Source organism: Chanos chanos, chromosome 2 (assembly GCF_902362185.1).
Source record: "Chanos chanos chromosome 2, fChaCha1.1, whole genome shotgun sequence".
Lineage (NCBI taxonomy): Eukaryota > Metazoa > Chordata > Actinopteri > Gonorynchiformes > Chanidae > Chanos > Chanos chanos.
In genome coordinates, this window is record NC_044496.1 from 14536202 (window position 1) to 14556490 (window position 20289).

Sequence of the window (20289 nt, forward strand, 5' to 3'; positions counted from 1 at the left end):
TCCCAGATAAATAAACATCAAATGTCTTTCTTCTGAGGCCATCAGGGAGCTCTTTTGATCTTGGCATAATGTGTTATGTCACAACTGTGTGATGATGTTTCTGATTTTTAAGTGATGATGGGCCCCTCAGTACTGATATTGTAATTTAGAATAAAGCTTGGGGACTACTAACTTTTTCCACTCCTGATTTTGTATTTGTGTTTATTGTACTTGAATACATGATTCTACAGAGCAATTTTTCAGTCTTGTTAAATTTCATCTTAATCACACACACACACACGCATATATATATATATATATTCATTCATTCAAATATATTAAAAAAAAGCTAAACTTTTTAGCGGCTTCACTTACTTTCTCACAGCATTGCAACAAATCTTTTCAAAAGCTCCCAAATTAACTTGGAACAGCTTTTCCCTTGCCAGTGCTGCTTAAATAACGAGAGGAGGGCAGGCCATCATTAAATCATGAATGAGGCTTGCTCACGGGATCAACACCAACCCTTCAAGGAGTGTAATTAAACAGATGGAGCTATTTCCTCCAGTAGACTAACCTCTCTCTCTTTGAGAGAAGTGAGAAATGTATTTGCTGATATTTACTTGTGTGTAGGTATACTGCCTCTTGAAAACTAGGGGTAAAACTTAAGCTCAATTCAAAGTACATACAGCGAGTGAAAAGTATGTTTCCTCCCTTAAGTTGCTGTTTTGTTAAAAGAACATACCTTAGATCTCAGGGGGGAAAATTCACATGATCTCACATTTTGAGTATCTCTCTGTGGACATCAAAACCTAAGGTGTAGTGTATAAAACAAGGCTTTGAACCGGATCAAGGAACAAAAACGAAACCAAAAACTTTATATTGTTCAATGTACTGGAACAGAAACATTTATTTAACATAATGGCAACCGGTTAAAAATGTTATTTTTTGTTTATTACATCACTCATCTCTCTCACTCACTCATTATCTAAGCCGCTTATCCTGATTAGGGTTGCAGGGGGTGCTGGAGCCTATCCCAGCACTCATAGGGCAAGAGGCATGGAAACACCCTGGACAGCTCACCAGTCCATCGCAGGGCAGACACACAGACAAACACACTCACATTCATACCTAGGGGCAATTTAGTGTCTCAAATTCACTGTGGGAGGAAACCCATGCAGACACTGGGAGAACATGCAAACTCCACACAGAAAGGACCCTGGCCGCCCGGCCGGGAATCAAACCCAAGACATTTTATTACATCAAATTAAAATATTTTCTCTTTGTAATAACTTTGCTGCGTAGTTTACTTCCTGTCTTCCTCTGAACGTCACACGTCTTAAACTTACCAGCCGCCGGTGGTGATATAGCTTGAAACTGAAATGTGATGTGGTGTCCCTATGTGCAACCAGAGGAGGTACATATTACGCTATGCACCATATAAAATGTTGGCCTAAGACATCAATTTCATCAATGTTTGATAGATAGGCTACCATGTAAAGAGAACTAATGTTGGCAATAGCTAGCTAGCTTCGGATAGGCTAAATATAACGTATAGCCTATTAGCAAGCTTGTTAACTGCGGCATTAAAATGATATAGTTTGTCATTTCTTTTGCCATTTAAATGTTTGTGATTGACAATGATCGCAAAACAATCAAATGACCAGGAAGCCACAGTGGATTTCAGGCCAAAGACAGATTGGACCACAGCGCTCCTAGTTAGTCATGCAGTGCGTTTTTGCAATGTTTTGTGACGTTAGCGGTAAAGACTATACACATTTTTATACCGACTGAAAGATACATGTCACACAGTCCCACATAGAACGTTATGAGACGGTATTTCATTTGGTTCTAACCGGTTCGGGAACGATAATTTTAAGGTGGAACGCAAAACCGATTGAAAAAAATCTGGTTTGAAGTCCTGGTATAAAACTCCTGTATCCATTTCATTGGCACGCTTTTAGCATGACGAGAGAAATAACTGTAGGGAGCAGTGATGCTACTGAAAAACTTTGATCAGAGAGCATAACATAGATGTCGTTCTCAGTACTGTGAATGTATACAGCATTTTAATCTGAGTGTACTTTTGGTAATTTACATAATTTCACACTCTTTTCCTTCTTTAGAGAAAGATTATATTATAAAACAAGTACATCTGGATGATGAACCATCAAAAACAAAAAACACTGTGTATTTATTCAAACATTGAATGTTGTTATATTGTTATTATTATTATCGTTTGTATTTAAGAAATGGCTGTTAGAATATGCAGCAAACGAGTATAATTGAACAATGCAATGGCGTTCCATTTTTCTTAACAATTAAAAAAATTCAATAGAATGAGCTCATTGTGTGCTCTCACTGTACCAGCATGGTTTAAGAAAAATATTGAAGAGCAAAGCCCATACAGTATTAAACTCTCCCACCCATGTTCATAAAAGCAAAATGTGGCATATTAAAAAAAAAAAAAAAACCCTCATGGTCACAAGCAGATCCTGAGATAAAAGCTTTTAGAATGCATGTAGTAGTTAAGTCAGAGATCTACGATTGCATCTTGAAAGCAGAGACCAGTAATTCATTCACTATATGTAATGTCTCCAGAGAGAATTCTTCAAGCATCAAGGATTATGTGCCCTTTGATGAAAATCCACCATCTTAGCTCAACACAGCCCACTCAGTATGGGGAATTGCATAGCAATAGATTTCAATTTATTCAAGCACTTTTCTCACCAACAAATGATGCAAAATAGCTCAAGTATACCTCATGTTCCTGTGGTAAACAGTTTGCAAATTTATTTATATATTTTTTAAGAAACGTATTTATATGTAATATTTTATGTACTCGTGCTTTGAGTAATTAAGGTTTGTATTGCGCTCAAGCTAATAATAATTTCACAATTATAAAGGAAATACTGATAATCGCGATATTTATAATTGTCCTTCCCATGTGCAAACAAATACATAAACACATGCACCATATTCACACAATTAACAGAGAGTTTATGACTCATTTGAATTATAGCACATCCTATTCTTCATCATAAAGAGTTTGCCTTTGACTGATATACTGCCTCATTTCATCTTTGTCTCAATTTGCCACTTGTTAATGATGTGTTTTATAATGTTAAAAGGATCTCTCTAAGCTGTCTTTGAAGTTGAGAGTTTTTCTGTTCATATGGAGCGTGTGTATGCTGAAAACATCGCATCAGTCTTCTTACAGATATTAGTCTTTTAATTAAATGGCAGATATAGCTCAAATTCATTCCACACTTATTCAGACCTTGGGTACTTTGCCATTTGATTTCTAAAAGTTCGAACTTAATCACAGAAAAAGAAAAAGATCTGAGAACTCAAGAGTGCAAATTGTTTAATTACAGCGTTGTATTACTGTAAAATGTTATATTCTGGATAATAAATACATAAACAGTGTCAGGCTATTATCTCAGTGGGTTGCTGTCAAAGAGGGCCCATTCAATCCATCACATCTCAAGATGTTTAATGTGGTTAAATTCTGTATTTCTCAACCCACAGTATTCACCAGTATATTCTAAAGTATCTGCATGTAGATGTAAGGCTTGAATCTAACTCTGTATAACGATGGAATTACATCCTCTGGTTGGAAACTACGCTCTGGAAAATTGTCCATATGTTGACTATTCACCAACAAGTTTATTTTATTTTCTGATAATCAAACAGTGAACAAGAAATAGGAGACAGCCCCTACTTCCTGTTTGTGTACGTTCTCCATAAATGTGACGTAAGAGGACAGATGAGGCAGCAGCCCATCTTCCCACTTGAGTGTAAAAAATCAAATCTGATCATTACAGGACAGAGCTTTAAAGAGTCATAAGGGCACTAACAGGTTGCAATGCCAGAATACAGATGATAGACTCAGGAACTAGTGTACCATTATCCCCCTAGTTCAGTGCATAAGGACTTGACATTGAAGAGAGCAGTGTGGTCTAAAGGGTAGAGAACTGGGCTTGTGACTGGAGGGTTGCCGGTTCGATTCCCAGGCCTGACATCCACGGCTGTGTGCCCTTGAGCAAGGCACTTAATCCCAATGCTCCCCGGGCGCTCACCAAGGAAGGCTGCTCCTGCGTCTGGTGTGTGTGTTCACTACTGGTGTATCGGATGGGTTAAATGCAGAAGACAAATTCACTGCTCACTTCCTAGTGTGTGTGTGCGCTTAGATATGTTCATTTAGAAATTTGTCTGATGATGGCACTAAGTGACAGTGCACTATCAAACAACTTGCATTCTTGTTATTTAACATCAATCTGGTGCACAGATTATATTAGTGAAAAATTTATCACTCTTAAAATTCATGACGTTTACAAAATTCAAAGTAGCAGAGATTCAAGATGAGCCACTCAAATACAGCATGTACAATTTCTGAGGCACATTGCTTTACAATGCATTATTGAAATTAGAAGCTTGAAAATTGTGGTTAGATATTATCTCCACTATAGCATACCTGTGTTGAAAAGTACCTATGTTCACTAGCATTTCAAGATAAATGGTGGAATAAAAGCCTTGCTTTCTGTTTGAGTATTACTTCCTTCAAATTAATTAACTTGCAAACAGAGATGAGAATGAACCATTGACTCTCTGTTTTTACAGTCTTCACTAATTTTTAAAAGTTTGTCTGGGATTCAGCTGAAATTCCATCTTTCATTCCATCTATCACAGTTAAAATTCCATCTGTGCCACATTTGCCAACTGTACCTGAGAATCCAGGGAAATATAATTGGCTGTGCTCCCAGGTAAGTCAGCCCCTCTCAAAGTTTGTCACTGGTCGCCATGGCGGCCTGTATAGTTGCATCTATCTACACATGATTAGTGCTCTCCTCCAAGTCTGTTACATTGCTATGTGATGCTAAGCAGCTCATAGTGTGAAAAGAACCCCTGACTGGGTTCACACATAGGGAAGAGAGCATTCGCTAGCTTCACTCACCTAGGCTGGATTGGCTGACGGGAGAATTGTATGACTTCTTGTCGATATACCAAATTCTGGGGGGAAAAAAACTGGCATACGATTTTTTTTTAAATAATTAAGAACATAATTACAAAAAATTAGACAATGCTAACAGATGCAGGAGGGCATGTTAAACATGAAAGGCCAGTCTGTCTTCATTTTTTAGATCATTTCTAGAAAATCACCACCTTAGTGTGAGCATGTGGCTTTGATGGTTGCTTTGAATGAGAAAGAATATGAAAGCAATTTCAGATGAGGCTCTGTGGCAACAGTGGAGTGACTAGGACCCCTGCTGAAGCAATAGAATTAGATGAATGTAGATAAAGAGAAGCAGTCCAGAGTGATCTGGAGGTCATCGGTATAGATGTCAGAGTGGTGCAGACTGTGTTTTCACAACAAATTCAGAAACATGAGAAAGCAAATAAATGCTAAATAAATAAATTCAGAGATAAATAACATCTGACACAAGCATACTGAACATAATCAAAGATAATTGGCCTTCGTTGCATTTATATCATAATTGTAGGATGTTTACTTTTTTATTTACAAGTGTTTTTGGTAATGGTGCAAAAGAAGCTGAAAACACTGGGGAAAAAACATGACAATTTCGTAGCAGCATTATAATCCCCTCTAGAAGATGAGGTCCTTGGAGGAAGGTCATGAAAATGCAATTGAAGCTTCAATACCATCATCATAGACAATGCAGCTGTCTAGTCCTTGCAACAAGGACAAGATTTGTTGGATGAAAATAGTGCACATCGTGTACCTGAGGGCTCTTGTTCCCATGGAAACAAAAATGACAGAGCCAGATTTGAGGTTAATTTAGTTGGCAAACACTATTCAGGTCAACAGTACTAATACTAACTAATGGTATTGCTTTATATTATTACTATTATTAGTAGTAGTAGTAGTAGTAGTATTAATACTACTATTATTATTATTATTATTATTATTATTATTATTATTATCATCATTATTATCATTGTTGTTGTTGTTGTTGTTTTGTTGTTGTTTTATAAAGATTTTCTTTTTTTTTTATCTAATTTTTTTAGATTTTTAGACTTTTACTTTTTCTATCCTCCACATCCAGGAGATTTACCCAGAAGTCAAAAGCTAGTTGTCAACCAACTGACTGTGCAATATTACCACTCCCTAAACACACACATAATATTAGAGCAGATTTTTTGACTCTCAGTTCTTGTCCATTCAAAATGTTCACGCAATCAATACACTGTTAGAAAGAGAAAATATGACTTAACAGTGAAGCAACAGCAGTCGTGGAGAAGCCAAATTGTCAGAAAGCATGGCATTTCTAAAAAGACAGTCCAGGTCATTTCTGTGGTTACTCTCAAAGTAGAGGAGAAATGGAACACAAAGGCTGCTGGACCACTAGTCACACTCTCCCTGATGCCTTTCCCCTTTAGGTCAAGGAGATGTTTACTGTTGGAGTGGCTGCGAACTGCACAGAACTCCTCAGTTTAAAGTTCAAAAAGTGTTGTGTAAAATGACCTCTCATCTGTTTGTCACAGATCTTGAGAAATGATGTGTATGTAAAACAATTGGGGTATTCCACAAAGTGTAAATAGTGGGTAAAATCATATTTCCAACCTAAGCTAAACAGATGCCGGTGAAATATTGTAAGCAGGAAAATTGCTCAAGAGCAGTATTTTAAATTGTACATTTGGTATGGAATTTAATCAGTCAGATATCAAGTATCGGACTATTGCTCATTTGGGACTGAACTTCATGTTCATACAGCAAACCTATGGTTTCTTTTTCTTTTTTCTTAAATACCGTACACATATATATATAGCCAGTATTCATATATGTTCTGTTATTGGCCTTGTGTACACATTTATAGGGTATAAGGATGTACAGTGTAATTCAAGTCAGATCACATTGTGAGATGGTAGGGAAAAAAACATAATGCATTATTTATGAGAGACATTTTTTAATGTTTGTGCTGAAAAAAATTTCTAAAATATTTTTTTCAGTGCTAAAATTTGACATTTCAACAAACATTCCACTAAAATCTGACCACTGTCTTCAACATAAGCAACTGATATTGAGGGCAATTCAGAATATTTTAGAGTCAAACACTTAAAGTACCTGAATCCCCTGGTCCACCATAATGTATGCAGTGTACTCACTGTAATGTAAGTCTATTGTCTGGATGTTACAGATGGCAGAGAGTAGTAAGACTCACAGGAACAACACAGGAATCAGCATTCTCAAACCAATACCAACCTGATGGGCATTGCACACTGAACATGCCCAAGCAGGACATATAGATAAGTAGGTAATATAAATATTATAGACATATCCATGTAACTGACAGAATCATATCATATCATATGGATGCGCTAGATCCCCACTTCAGCAGTCACATCAACACAAAATCAATTCAAATTTCTATATATATGACAAAACTGTGTGAGTGGTATCTATCCAGAGAGTTCAGTTCCCAAGACAGACTATAAAGAAAATGAATGCAGCAATGTTTAGCTTTGTCTGGAGATATGATTTTATAATTATAATGGTTTTGCTGAAGAAAGGTTCAAAACTTTAGCAGTTGCAGCTAATGCAAATGCTAAACAATATCTGTGCATGCTGCAGTCAGGCCCATGGAGCTTTGAGGTTCAACTCGATGCCTTCTAATCAAGTTCCATACGGGGCTGCCAACGTTCATAATGTTTTTATTATTTTATTTTGGAATTCAGGGTCAAAAGTGCCTAAGTTTAACCCCACCCACAGCATTACTTAACAGACAATGTGATATGGATCAGGATCAAAGTGCCAGAAAAAAAAAATGGCCTGCTAAAACAAACATGTGCTTCCAAGTAAACATAAAAGGAACCTGGTTTACTTAAAGAATGTGGAATCTCACCACAGAGCCTCTACACTCCTGCCACGTGTCCCTCTCTTCACTGGAGACAAAGACTAAACAAAGCCTCTGTCATGAATTCAGTATCCACCCATCCACTAATGAAAGATACTTGTATAACCCTAGCTAACACTTTTTCCTCTCATTAAAATAACAGCAGTTCCTGGATCTCCCAGCTGTTGTTCTTGAATATGCTGTATGTTAGTTACCTTATTTCTCTCTAGGATTTGCCTGATGTACAGAGGGATTATGTGATTATTGAGCGCTTTCTGCAACAAATGCTTTTGGTGGCTTTTGTGTATGAAAGAGGGCACCTGAAAACTGAATTGTATTTACAGATTTGTGTGGCAGGTAGTATGAGTGGCAGTGTAGTTTCTCTCAGAGGTTCTTACAAACTTCATTTCATGTTACTTGGCATACAAATGCAAAATTTATAATATTTCTGGCAAAACGTGTATTTATCATATATAGGCAATACACATATAGCCTTCTGTACATGACATTTATTCAACAAAGTTATCTTGAGACACAGAGTACAATTAGTTTTGTGTTCGAAGAACATTCAGCTGAAAATGGTGTATAACTCATCCATGTTATGATGTGTATTATACTTACCAAGAGTCAGAAATACACTACTCTAGGAGGTTGTAAACAATGTGGAATAAGTGTTTCTTTATTGTTTATGTAACTACAGAATTTACAGCAGTGTGAAAGTGTGATTTTCATCATTTTTCCCTATTTGAAGAATATTCAATGATATCCTGTGGGGCACTATGTATTTAAGAGTACCCATTTGAAATGGCTTTGGATGAAACTCCAGTGTCAGTCACAGAGTGTAGTGATGTAAGTTGTCATAGTAGAAATCAGTATGCAGCAGACAGAAAAGTCTCATTGGCCTGTATGACTTCAGCACAGCAGTCGCCTTTTACCAGGAGAGAGTCGGAAATACAGCGAGTTTGACTTCTCGCCACTCTGCAGGGAAGGAAAAATGAATTTAACTGAAGCTCATTGTTGTCTGATGTCTCTAGGGAGAGTGACCATGTTTAAGCTGGAGAAAATGTTTGTAACGTTTGATGGAATCCCTGAACCTCTGTACGACAGAGAAAAAAAAATACGTTTAGGGAATGGAATCGAAAGATTATAAATTGGGAATTAAAAGTATTTATTTATAAACTGTGAATACCTCCTTGCACATCATCATTTGTTGTACACAACACACCGGCCCCAGTTCAATACTGGACTTTTGTCTTTGACTGATTATATCCCTAACATTTTCCACAAGCAAGCTCTTAACTATAGCTGTGGTTGTAAATTGTAATATCTATATTATTAGTTTTCTCTGTATTGATACCTCTGAAATGTTTTTACCAAGAATAACAGAAAGCAGGTAAAGAAAGATGTTTAACAAAGAAATATTAGAAATACATCTCCAAAACAGAACCAAACAATAATACTGTACTGAGCTTTTCCACCTGTGAACAGAAAATCTTGATGAGAGAATGCCTACAACTATTAAAGTTAAAAGGCCGTTAATTATCTACTAAATGTTGAGCATATAGATATTCGATAATATGCCGTTTTTTGTAATATGCTTAAAGGAGCAGGATATTTTCCACAAAAGTCAAAAGCAGTGGGGAAAGACTGAGGAAAAGGGAACAAGAAAAGGAAGTGTTTTTGGAGCATGCTGACGAGGCATTGTGTTCACTCTTGATAGGCTGTTGTCAAGGGAGTGCAGGAGCTCTTGGCTGTCCAACTGGGTTCCCCACTGATTCATTTGGCTGATCGATAGCTAATTCACTAACATAATTAAGGATCCTTGCGAAGGGAACACACACTGGACAGTGTGATAACTTATTACTCTCACTCTTCAGTATTCCCCAATGGGTTAGCATTGGAGTATGTTCATTTTTCATGACCGTGAACCCTTGCTGAGATGCTGAGATCTTCTGCAGTCTTCTCATTTGGGAATGCAATAAGACTTGTATGAGCAACCCTCATAATCTTTAGCTACTGCAAACCTTTGGTTTTTTAATGTATTATGATGGAGTTGTACATGGTAACATAACTGCAGATTATGTATACTAATACAACAAATATGATTTCAAATGAAAGGGATAAGATCAGTGGAGTAATTGCCCACATGTTTAAATGAGAAAATGTCACATAAATACCCTTAGACCATTAAAATGTTGATGACATCTGGACAGTTTCAGTTTTCCACATATCGGTGAGCTCTGGAGCTGTAAGTATTTTTCCAGTAATATTTCAACACAAACACTGGGAACATTTTTAGAATCAGTGATATTTACCACAAACCACAAACTAGTTTTATGACTTCAATATGAGACTTACACAGAATAACATACACAGTGTAATGGTGTATTAGACTTTTGCATTTAAATTATGCTCTTCAAATAAAGTCAGTTTATTTATCGCAGCCTCTATGACTGGATTGGTATTCATACATGCTCCACAGTAACTTGTCTTTCTCTATTCAGCACATTTCTCTGTTCTCAAAAAAAATGCTGCAAGAATGCCGTGACATTGCCATTGGGAGCATTTGACATTTCTATGACTGTTATTTAGACAATATCGTCATATCAAATTCTAATGTGGCTTTCATGTTAACAGCATGGCAGAAGAAAAATAATACATCCTAATATTCTAATATTCAAAATATTTCATACACGCACACACATGCACACACCCACACACACCCACACACACACACACACACGACAATGGAAGACTTTTTTTACGGCCACACTTCCGATGACTCTGGCTAAAGGTTACATTTGAAATTAGACTTACTGTGAGATGGATGTATGCACCTTCTTTGAGGGGATTTTAGCACATTTGTATTTACAAACCAAAATATGTCTGACCTCTGTTTCTCTCTCACATAAACACTCTAGATTCCAGCTTCCGTGTGTGTGTGGTCAGGAGTGTAAACAATACAACCTTGCATATTGGACCCAGGGAAGGCAGCAAACATTATATTATTTCTAACCCTTTAGTGCCCCCTGTTGGATTTAAACTACACCTCAGACATTCAAAATATCTGGCCAGTGAAAGCATCACACAAACTTTACATTGCATGTGTTTTGGTCTCTTGGTTTAATTAGAGATAAAATTGTGGTGGCATTTACAACCCAAATCATACTTGTCAGAAAATTTTTCTTAAAACTGCTCACAAAGAAGAATAGGAAACATTATGAGTATCAATTGTAAACTTTTCTCCTTCAATGCCAATTTTAGATAAAATGTAAAAGATTTTTCATCATCCAAAGTTGAACCATACTGATTCTGTTTACTTATATTTTGGCTCAGCTTTATGGTGACAGTATGTTCACCTTTGATCTCCACAAACTACAACATTCCAAAATTCAACTTTCCATCATTCACATTTCACCTTAAACTCCCATTACATGCTAAAGGAGATGTAACTGCCAAGTGTCAGAAGGACCACAGCCTTCATATATTCTAATCAGTTTGACTACAGTGTAGGTGAATCCCAAAAAGATGTTTTCAATATCTAACTGCAGCAGTTTTGCTTCCCCTGATAGGAATAAGGCTTCGAAATGTCCTACTCCCTTGAGCAGCAAGAAAAGAAATAATCGTGAAAACAAAGTGCGGCACCCCCTCGAAGCATTCAGGTTAGCCACTTACACAAAGCAACGCAACAGTTTAGAGCTGGCAATGCTCCTGTTCTACCTGTTCTTGTCTTTTACACAGACAGAGCATCTGGACAGCAAGACAAAGAGATTCCCTGCAGACACCAGTCGTTTTAACATGCTCCTGCCCAACTCTCCATTTCCATACACTAACTAACCCACTGTTTTGGCAAAGCTCTTTTCTTGAGTGTTTCATATAACAATTTAGGAACCGTCAGGATCTTTGTGGGGAAAGTATTTCATCACTCTTGTGTATTGAGATTGAGGGATTACAAGAGCGGAAGGTGATGCCAACCATGAAAAAAGTTAATCTTTCAAAGTGAACATGTCATTGTTTAAGTAAAATATCAAATTGTGTCTCACAAATTGTCTCTGAACTGAAAATATTAGCTTTATAATCTCCCTTTTCTACCATCCAAATTATATTGCACAAGATAATAAAATGGAAAATAAAAGACAGCAAAGTGCATCATCAGAGAAATACCAGTTTTCAACATTTAATAAACATCCGAGATGTTTTTCAGCTGCTAAATCAAGTATGCTGTAAGTTGCAGCCATTTGTAAAAGATGGCTAACACATATGGTATGTCTGGCATCTTTGCTCCTGTGACTAGAATGAGATTATCAGGTTTATATGACTGTTGTGTTTATACATGCATATGCAGGCTCTTCATGATTACATTTTTGTATGGTGTAAGACATTTGGAGTGAGTATTTAACTGAAACTTAGGCTGTCTCCACTATATCTAGATATGCTACAATATTCAATCAGCACCACTTTTAATTAAAAAAAAAAGTTGATAAAAATAAACATGGTGTCTCGTACAAATCATATTTGGGGGTAAAGCGACTTATCATTTTTTTTGTTCTTCACACCTGTCACATGCTCTTGACAGAAGGTAACTTCATGAACAACATGCATGGTGTGGCAGAGGAATGAGGAGTTGAGAGACTGAGAGCAAGTTACTCCTACCACTTTTCGACCAACAGGGAAGGGGTTCTTGAACCAGTTCCGTTCAGGATTCTTTGAACCTAGGTGCCATCTGGTGAACCTGCCCGCATCTCCACCAGTTTTTGAGCAGAACCATTGTAACCAAGGATGCATCATCAATAGAGGGCGTTGCACAATCCTCTACAAACTGTAGAATGACACACCCACTGATGTTGTCACGGTTCATACTGGAAGAACCAGCTATCTTTTGGTTCCTGCTGGGAACCAACTTTTCAGGTTCTGAACCAATTTATTTTTGGTTAAAATACTCTGAATGGTTTAAAATTTGGTGCGCGAACCAGAACGAAGCACATTCCCTGTTGGTGGAAAAGGGGTATTTGTATACTGGTGTGGAGGTGCTCAATGCATGGTGAGGCTGGTTCTTAGCTCTAGTTGAGGGTGGACAATGCTGTAGATCTCCAGTGGTCCAGTGGGGTATCGAAACTCTTGGCCCTGGATGGCAGACAAGGATTCCTCCCTTAGACTACCTGACTGGCTGTGCTCAGGGAGCTCGGTTCCAGTTTATGGGAGAGCAAGAACAGATATTAGATTCCTTTTCCCTCATTGCTTACCTCTCCCTGGGCTTGCTTGGATTTCCCACCATTAATCCATGGGCACTCATTGTTGTTTTGGGTGGCCATGTACTTTTATTGTGATTGTTACATCAGCTGAGTGGCTGCTGTCCTTCGCTGTGGAGCTGAAGTGCTACCGCTTCGGCCAAGGTTTGGCTAACCCTTGAAGCGCAGCCTCCACAATGGATTGGCCTGTCAATAGCTACTGCACCTACAGTGGAACCCCACAGGAGATTTTGCAAACAAATATTTTGTGCTAATGCAATCTGTCCTGTCATTCAGTCCTGCTAGTGAGTCAGCTCCACACTGCTCCCTCTCAGGATTTTTAACACAAAAGGGGTGAATCTGGGATTTTGTCCTGAAACTTGAGAGAGTGAGATAGAGGCTTAAGGCATCAATTTCACATCAATTAAGTCTTTACATTTCATATTTCCTTGGACCTCGATGTCACTTCTCTTGTTTTGTCTGAATTTTTATCACGTGTCAAGTGAAAAGACTTCAGCTACTGGAGAAAACTTCTTCAAACCTCAGATCTTGTGAGCTACTACAAAACACCTTTGACAAACAGGTGTCTGAGAAAACAACTGAATTCCTGAGAAATCACAGCATGAGACCAAACCACATCACAGCAAAAAAACATCAGGGCAATTTCTGTTTTGCCAGATAGCATTACCAGGAGGCTTCCAGTATATGTTCAGCCAATTGTGACAGGTTCTAACTGAGGGATGTTTAAAAGACGATCCTCTGTTTGCAGAGGAAAAGTGGATCAACTCATCTAAAGAAAAGTAACATTGTACTTTAAGCTGTTGAATTAGGGAATAAATTCTAACAAATGAGCTGTGTAAAGGTGTGATCATTTTAAAATATAATTTCTGATTTACAACTTCTCCATTCAGGGTCATATAAAAAGTATATCTTGCCTTTTTCTCTCTTGCAGATTCTCTTCTCTGTATCTCTGGGCTGCCTAAGAAGGAGCTGGACATTCATGTGTTTACACTGTCATGATGAGGTGGAAGCTGGGATCTCTGAGATTTGACTATTCAGTTCTTAAATGTTTAGATAGTAAGACAGAAGGTTCAGGCTCAAACACACCACAGCAGCCATGAGGACCGTTGTCTCTTTTGTTTTCCTAAGTGGAATGACCCTTGGCTTTGTAAGGGTGCACTTTTATGTGAATATACCAATGACTTGGAAAAATGCTCAGAGATATTGCAGAAAATATTATAGCGATCTCTCAACTATTGATAGTGAGGAGGAAAATCAGAAGCTCATTCAAGCTGCAGGAGGACGTGTCATGTCTCCCAGCTGGATTGGCCTGTACAGAGTGAGGCATAACAGTGATATCTGGTCGTGGTCAGATGGACATTCTGGTTCATTTTTTGACTGGAACACGGGAGAGCCCAATAATAGGGATGGTGGACAATACTGTGTGGAGATTACTTTTCAGGGGTGGAACGACCACTTCTGTGACAAGTATATCCCTTTCTTCTGTTATAAGAGAGTCGATGGGTTTGTCCTGGTGAAGGAGAATAAGACATGGGAAGAAGCAATGCAGTACTGCAGAGCCAATAACACAGATCTAGCAAGTCTGAGTTCAGAAACAGAGGTGCTTTGGGTCCAAACGAAGTCTCAAGATGCAGAGATATTCAGAGTCTGGACTGGCCTACGCTTTCTGGCAGGAGAATGGCTCTGGGTGAATGGGGAACCCCTGGTCAACCAGATTTCACTGCCCTCCTGCCCAGCTCAGCCCTTTCACTGTGGAGCCCTCAACACATCTATCAATCAGTGGGAAAACAGAGACTGTGAGGAAAGACTGAACTTCGTCTGCTATGCAAAGTAAAGGTGAGAAGTAACATATATTGAGAACCACAAGATCACGTTTCCTCTTCAAACAAATTTGTTCAATATATAAAAATAATGGTACTGTCTTGCACTGTATGCTATAGTAATTACTATGCAAAAGTGTCACACAGACGTATACTGTATATCATAAACATTTTAACAAAACCTAATATTCAAATCACTTTAAGTCACTTCATCTTCTAAAGCTCTTTGGTATTGTGAAAGTTTAATTTGTGTTTTAAATTTACTCGTTATTCTGCCTCACCAGCGGGGATAGGATGGAGAGAGTATATTTAAGCTGTTTACAAGGTATTTACTTTCCTACAAGTGCACCTCTCCAGTTTGTTATAGTTGTTAAATCCTCCCCCCAATTCCACTCTTACAGGACGCTCTAGACTAAAGCAGTCATATGCACTATAAAATACATAAAGTGTAGAGGAATTAAAAGGATTTTCAAACAGTAAGTGCATCTTGGCACACTTTGCAACTGAGCAACCACGTGCTGTTGAAGTGTCTACTTATAAAGTTGTTTTAATACACTGAAATCCGATGGTAAATGAAAAACATTATAAATTACAAACAAATATGCACTGGAACAGAATCTAAGAGATGTTCATTAATAATCCTTGTGCTTCGAGTCCTGTGATTGTTGAGTGCCATCAACACAAGAAGTATTTAATTACTGAAAACTTGAGGATGTAGCTGATCAGCAGTCTCTCTCTCTCTCTCTCTCTCCCCATCTCTCTCTGTTCAAAGGACTCTACTAGTCAAAAAGGAATGTGGAAGGGAGACCAAAGTTTAACATCAGACCATTTCGGATTATGAGAAGAATCTGTATCTAAAGGTTTTTTTCCCCTTCATATTTTCAAATTGAAAAAAAATTAGTTACGTAACTGTAATCACGCAGAGGTGCCACAGAGAGAAACAAGAGCAACACAACAGTGTAAAATTTTTAATTTGATTGGCTTGTAACTGTGCACAGTATGTTTCTTTGAGAATGCATGAGAGACATGGTTTAAATGTGGTATTAGAACTATTCAAATTATTCTTACTATCATGTTCAATATAATCTGCATAGATCCTAGCCACTCATATATAACCACAACAATGAAAATCATTGTAGTTGAGCAGTTCTTTATGTGAGCTCGTATGTCTGTATGCCACTGCTTTACTTTCCAAGTCAAAACCTGGCAGGCTCATAGTTTGCATTAGATTTCACTCTGCAATTTTATTCATGTAGACCAACGTAAAACAGATGCTGTGACAGCTGACACAGCTGCTGAGATTCAAACTAATGTCCTCAGCACTGTTGGGCAGTTTAATTCACTGCATTGCTGCCGTTTCTTAAAAATGCATTCTAAATGAATCTTTTACTTAAGGACTGCTTTTGGGGAGGTAAAATGTAGAGAAAATTTAAATGAAGTTGAACTGATAACAGTGCTTTTACTGCCCAATACATAGAATGTCACGTTCCTTTGCTGACAAATTCTGCTTCATGGAAAGCATTTGCACAAGGACGCAACACAATGGAAATGAAGCACTGAGAAAAAATGTGATATTTCTCTGTGGTTCTGGCTAATTGGAAATTGTCACACTCTGCTGTAGACTTACTTCTGTAAAAACTGAGTATTTGAAATTTTGTCATTTCATGTATAATTGGCCCTGGCATGCCAGTCCTGTTTTACAATACAGTTTGGTGAAGTAGAAGTGTATTTTTTTTAATATCTAATTGTCTCAGTCAGTTGTTGTCTAAACCAAGGTATCTGATTGTACTGGAGAGTCATGCAAGTCATTTGTCACAGGTGACCTGGGGCTTTTCTGTGTCTTGCATTATTATTGGTCTTTCAGCGTCCTTGTTTAGTGGAGGTTTGTTAAATATGTCTCCCTGAATATGGCCCCTGACAAATATGATTTATAATTCCTTTCTCCAAACTCTGCTTGTGGCATTACCTTGGCCAAAGTCTGTTTATTAAAGTTCTAAAAGTATCATTTCACAATTTTAGACTTCCAAAAAACTGGAACTAAAAACAAATAAAAAAAAAATCCACAAAAAAAAAAACCTTGATAGTTTGGTCTGTACACTTTATGTGTATTCTACCCTCTGATACTTGATACTTCTTTAAGGGATAGTGAAGGATTTATATGCAAATGATAGTCTTCTTTCCTTTGAAAAACTGAAATTTGAAAGTTTTCTTTTCTTTATATTGCAAATACACTTTCTTAGATATTTATGAATAAGCAATAATCCTCATCAATATATATCTAATTTTGAGGGTCTTCTCAGTCATCATGCTCTGTGTTGGTTCACCTCAGACCAAAGGGTTTAGTCTCAGACATTTCTCATTATGCTCTGTGTTGGTTCACCACAGACCAAAGGGTTTAGTCTCAGACATTTCTCATTATGCTCTGTGTTGGTTCACCACAGACCAAAGGGTTTAGTCTCAGACATTTCTCATTATGCTCTGTGTTGGTTCACCACAGACCAAAGGGTTTAGTCTCAGACATTTCTCATTATGCTCTGTGTTGGTTTACCTCAGACCAAAGGGTTTAGTCTCAGACATTTCTCATTATGCTCTGTGTTGGTTCACCACAGACCAAAGGGTTTAGTCTCAGACATTTCTCATTATGCTCTGTGTTGGTTCACCTCAGACCAAAGGGTTTAGTCTCAGACATTTCTCATTATGCTCTGTGTTGGTTTACCTCAGACCAAAGGGTTTAGTCTCAGACATTTCTCATTATGCTCTGTGTTGGTTCACCACAGACCAAAGGGTTTAGTCTCAGACATTTCTCATTATGCTCTGTGTTGGTTCACCACAGACCAAAGGGTTTAGTCTCAGACATTTCTCATTATGCTCTGTGTTGGTTCACCTCAGACCAAAGGGTTTAGTCTCAGACATTTCTCATTATGCTCTGTGTTGGTTCACCACAGACCAAAGGGTTTAGTCTCAGACATTTCTCATTATGCTCATTGTTGGTTCACCACAGACCAAAGGGTTTAATCTCAGACATTTCTCATTATGCTCTGTGTTGGTTCACCTCAGACCAAAGGGTTTAGTCTCAGACATTTCTCATTATGCTCTGTGTTGGTTCACCACAGACCAAAGGGTTTAATCTCAGACATTTCTCATTATGCTCTGTGTTGGTTCACCTCAGACCAAAGGGTTTTAGCCTCAGACACTTCTCCATCACACTCCTCTGACCTTTTGCTTAATAACTGCAATAATCCTCATCAATATATATCTAATTTTGAGGGTCTTCTCAGTCATCATGCTCTGTGTTGGTTCACCTCAGACCAAAGGGTTTAGTCTCAGACATTTCTCCATCACACTCCTCTGACCTTTTGCTTAATAACTGCATTTAAACAGAGCTACACTTTGAGATTGAAAATAATCAGTGCAATTAGTAATGTGTAGTTTTATACTTAGTTCTCTTTTTGGTTACAGCTGCAGTTAAACATATATATAGAATGGCGATCGCAAAGAAAATGATTTTAAAGGTTGTGGAAAAGCACCATATCTGGCAACATAAAAAAGCTCTGTGTTACGCATTTGTGTTACGCAAATACCTAAAAAAAGATGTTCTCTCACATGTTCATTTCATTGAGTGCAAAATCACTGCTGTGTCCATGATTACTTACAAAAGAATTGAACATTCAGTTGGTTTTGTTTAGAGATTTATGGTGAAGACAGGGTGATGTGAGGACAATTTCAGTATCATACTCAAGAAAGCATTTTTCCAAACACCCAACAGTTAGTGAATTTGTCTCTTCTATCTTTTGTCTCCATTGTCATAATTATTGTGATAACACAACGGTGAAGAAATAAAACAATTGTGAACATCCCTTTTAAGTTTACAATCTCTGCAACCTAATATCTGATGTTCTGAGGTAGGTCAAGCATTCCTTAGGTAAATTTTATTTTACAATGTAAAGTATCAATGCAAAAGTCAGAGCAAGAATCTCTTTGCATACAATACATGACTTGGTTCCAAAACAACAGCCTTCTCTTTACTCGCAAAGGGATTAAAATGAGAGAAAACCACAAGCAAGTTTGCACATGTTTAAGGCACTTCCTTACAGTGCAGAGGTGCATCCTACTTTTGCGATTCACAATTTGCATCCAAACTGTGGTTCAGTGAGATTCACAAAGTGTGCCATTTGAGACCAGAGTGCACAGAAATATATTTGACTATGTTCCTTGGGCATGTGATTCTGTCTGTCTTCTATGTTTCACTTTCTCTTCAGTTTAGACCTCAGCAGTGGCACCTCTGAGGGATTAATGTTGTGTGTTTTAGGCCTGAAGGGATTTTACAAAAGGTAAAGATTGCCAAAGTGTGTGTTTCATTTAAGCAGCTTTTGGTTGAGTAGATTGAGCATGCTGACTGTAATAACACTGCAAAATATGTAATAAAATGCAAAATGGTATGGCTAATTCTTGTATGCATGGCTCCAGACCTTACAATTCTCTGTCTTCTGCATCTGCGGTACATTTATAGTAGGTTACTGTTTACTAATTGGTGGACTGCTTTTTCTCCGTAAGCTCAATATAATAAAAGGAGAGAGAAGCAAAATGGCCAAGAAACAAATAAAGAATATTTAGCATTTTTAAAACTTTACACAAGTAGATCTTGTCAATTAGGAAATCAAGATTCTCCAATCTGTGCTTTTAAAAGGATTATCAAGCTTGCAAACATATCACTAGCACTGGGATTTAGCTTCTTAGACAGGGTGTGACCTCCTTGAAATTGGCGTACAGAACTGCAGGCAAGTTCAAGGTAATCAGTGTTACTCTATCATGGTGACTTTGGAATCAACCACAGTTTATTCTGGGGGTGTTTTGTTTCTATTATATTTTATTATTAAGCATATGAAGTGCAGTTTATTTAATTAATGATTACATCATTTTCTTGCATGCATGTTCTGTCTTCCCCTATGTCATACACCAATAAAGTGCAAGAGAGTTTGTATCACAAATGTTACATTTGGGTGTGATGTAATACCTAATGATGCATGACTGAGCACTGTAGAAGCTATACATTAAAAATCAAGCTGGCATAACAAGCTTTTTGCCATTGTTACATCCCTTTGTATTCCGGTTTATCCTCGCTCCATGTATCCCTTGATCTTCTCCATGTTAAAATTAACTCTAGTTTTTGCAAATGCAACCAGTCTCACAAGCTTTTCTGTGATGGGAAGGTAGTATAAATGAGATCACTCAGAGGTTATTGTGAACTTCATTTGACATAATGTGGCATAAGAATTTGAAAGTTTAATATTTTTGACAAAACAGGTTTTTGTTGTTGTGTTGTTGTTGTTTGAGTGTTTTATTTTTGTTTGTTTGTTTTGGTTTTGGTTTTGTAAGATATGACCAACA

At 37.6% G+C, this 20289-nt stretch overlaps 1 protein-coding gene across 1 annotated transcript in view; it reads left to right on the forward strand.

Moving 5' to 3' along the window:
* luzp2 (leucine zipper protein 2) overlaps positions 1-11669 on the forward strand; it is a 191675-nt gene extending 180006 nt beyond the window's left edge. Inside the window, exon 12 of the mRNA XM_030794231.1 lies at positions 11574-11669. Coding sequence (XP_030650091.1) covers positions 11574-11669 — 96 coding nt within the window. The remainder of the gene's footprint in view (positions 1-11573) is intronic.
* Positions 11670-20289: the final 8620 nt, after the last annotated feature.